We start from the raw sequence: 1,847 nt of genomic DNA on the forward strand, positions 1-1,847 counted from the left end.
TCATGATGCATATAATCCAAGCCAAACCAAACTCAATGCCATTGAGTCAGAACTGACTCATAGCAACTCCTCCTTGGGTTTCCAAAGTAGTATCACTACGGAAATGGATCGACCAATCTTCCTTCTGAGGAGTGTCTGGTGGGTTTGAACTGCCAGCCATGTGGTTAGCATTCAGATGCCTTAGGCACTACACCACCAGAGCTCCTAATATGATGCATATTAGCCTTTCATATAAGATAGGTGGTTATGCTCAGTTGACTCGCTTTGTTAAAGGAAGAACCATTCTTCACAAATCACTGTTACTTTTATTGAAACCAGAATTTGATAGAGTCCTTGATTTCCCTTTTTTATTTTTTTTTAACCTCATTCTACCTGGAAGAGAGGGTGATTAGGTTCCCATAAGTTCTCAAGTATTCGATCTTACAGAAAAAAAAATGTAAACATTATCAAGTATCTTATGGCATTGTGCTACCATGCACAAGTGATTGATTTTTGAAATTAGAGGCAACTGGGTTTGAGTCCCTAAACCTGGGTTGTCCAGTATGGTAGCTACTAGCTCCATGTAGCAATTTAAATGTAATTTAAATAAAATTTACAATTAAGTTCCTTAGACCCACTAGCCATATGTGGCTGCCATATTGGACAGAGCAGAACATTTCTGTCATCTCAGAAATGCCCTAAACCCTTTAGAAATGCCTGACACTCAAAGATGTGCTCCCAAATTGGTATTAAAACAATGGGAGAATCCAAAAGAGAAGAGGCTATGGAAATGGCATGGAAGGAACCAGTAAAGGTTACTTCTCACTATATGCACCTAGCAAATACTCTCTTAGATAATTCTTTTAGAATCAATGTTATCAAGATTTTTCCTTCCCTACCCCCACCTTATCTTTTCCCCCATTGTCTAAATAAGGACTCTTTGGTGTATAAAAGGTACAACATTATCTATAGATGCCTATGAGGAATTTTTTTTTTTTACATGTTCACTTTAAATATGTATACTTTTCTAACAGGAAATGAAGGGATTTTGCAAGGCAAGTAAAACCATATCTAAGTGTAAATAATGATTTTATATATTTTGATATTACCTTTTTATAATAATGATGAATATATTCTGAAGTCAGTAGACTTATTAGAATGAATGTCAGATTTTATACCTCGGAGACTCTGTTTTGCTCTACCTGTACCGTATAAATCTATTCTGACTTTACGAGAGTAAGTCGCCAACCTCTCTCCCACCAGCTATTCATCTTGCTCATCTAATTTTCCATAAACTTTTCAACAGGTTTTAGCTTACATTTATACCTCTGGCAAGTTTGATTTAAAAGTACTGTTGGAATCAATAAGGCTCAATCTTCCAGTCATGGTTCCTTGGGTCTCTTGCTAACCTTAAGTGAGATAAAAGAGTTTGTGACTCTCTGTGGAAGGTCTCAGCCCCTGACTTCTTGTTTTATTCTAAATTATTAGGTGATTCACCGATGGGTGCCTTGCAGCAGAGATCCAGGTACTAGATCCCACATTGACAAGACAGTACTTCTGGTCCAGATTGATGATAAATACGTGACTGTAATTGAAACTGGGGTACTAGAACTTGGAGCTGAAGTGTGAGCCAGTGTTTTATAACTACATTTCTTTTCCCTCTCAATTCCAAGACGTTGGAGAAAGAGAGGAGGACGCAGAAGATGGCTGCGGGCATCACTTTGATCCACTGTGGGAGAGACTTGAGAATGAGCAGGCTTGGTTAAGCTCTCTCCTTCATGCTTCACCCTGACTTCCATCACTGTCTCCATCCTCAAATAAAGCTCCAGTATTTTTTTAAGTTAGCTACCAAGAAAACATTTTGCATG

At 38.1% G+C, this 1,847-nt stretch overlaps 1 protein-coding gene across 1 annotated transcript in view; it reads left to right on the forward strand.

Annotated features, from left to right (window-relative positions):
- The window catches only part of PCNX1 (pecanex 1), a 210,724-nt gene extending 209,116 nt beyond the window's left edge, over window positions 1–1,608 (forward strand). The window contains exon 36 of the mRNA XM_007942339.1: window positions 1,468–1,608. Within this exon, the coding sequence (XP_007940530.1) occupies window positions 1,468–1,608 (141 nt within the window). The remainder of the gene's footprint in view (window positions 1–1,467) is intronic.
- The last annotated feature ends 239 nt before the right edge of the window (window positions 1,609–1,847 follow it).

Source organism: Orycteropus afer, unplaced genomic scaffold, assembly GCF_000298275.1.
Source record: "Orycteropus afer afer isolate SDZICR_OR568_19922 unplaced genomic scaffold, OryAfe1.0 scaffold00088, whole genome shotgun sequence".
Lineage (NCBI taxonomy): Eukaryota > Metazoa > Chordata > Mammalia > Tubulidentata > Orycteropodidae > Orycteropus > Orycteropus afer.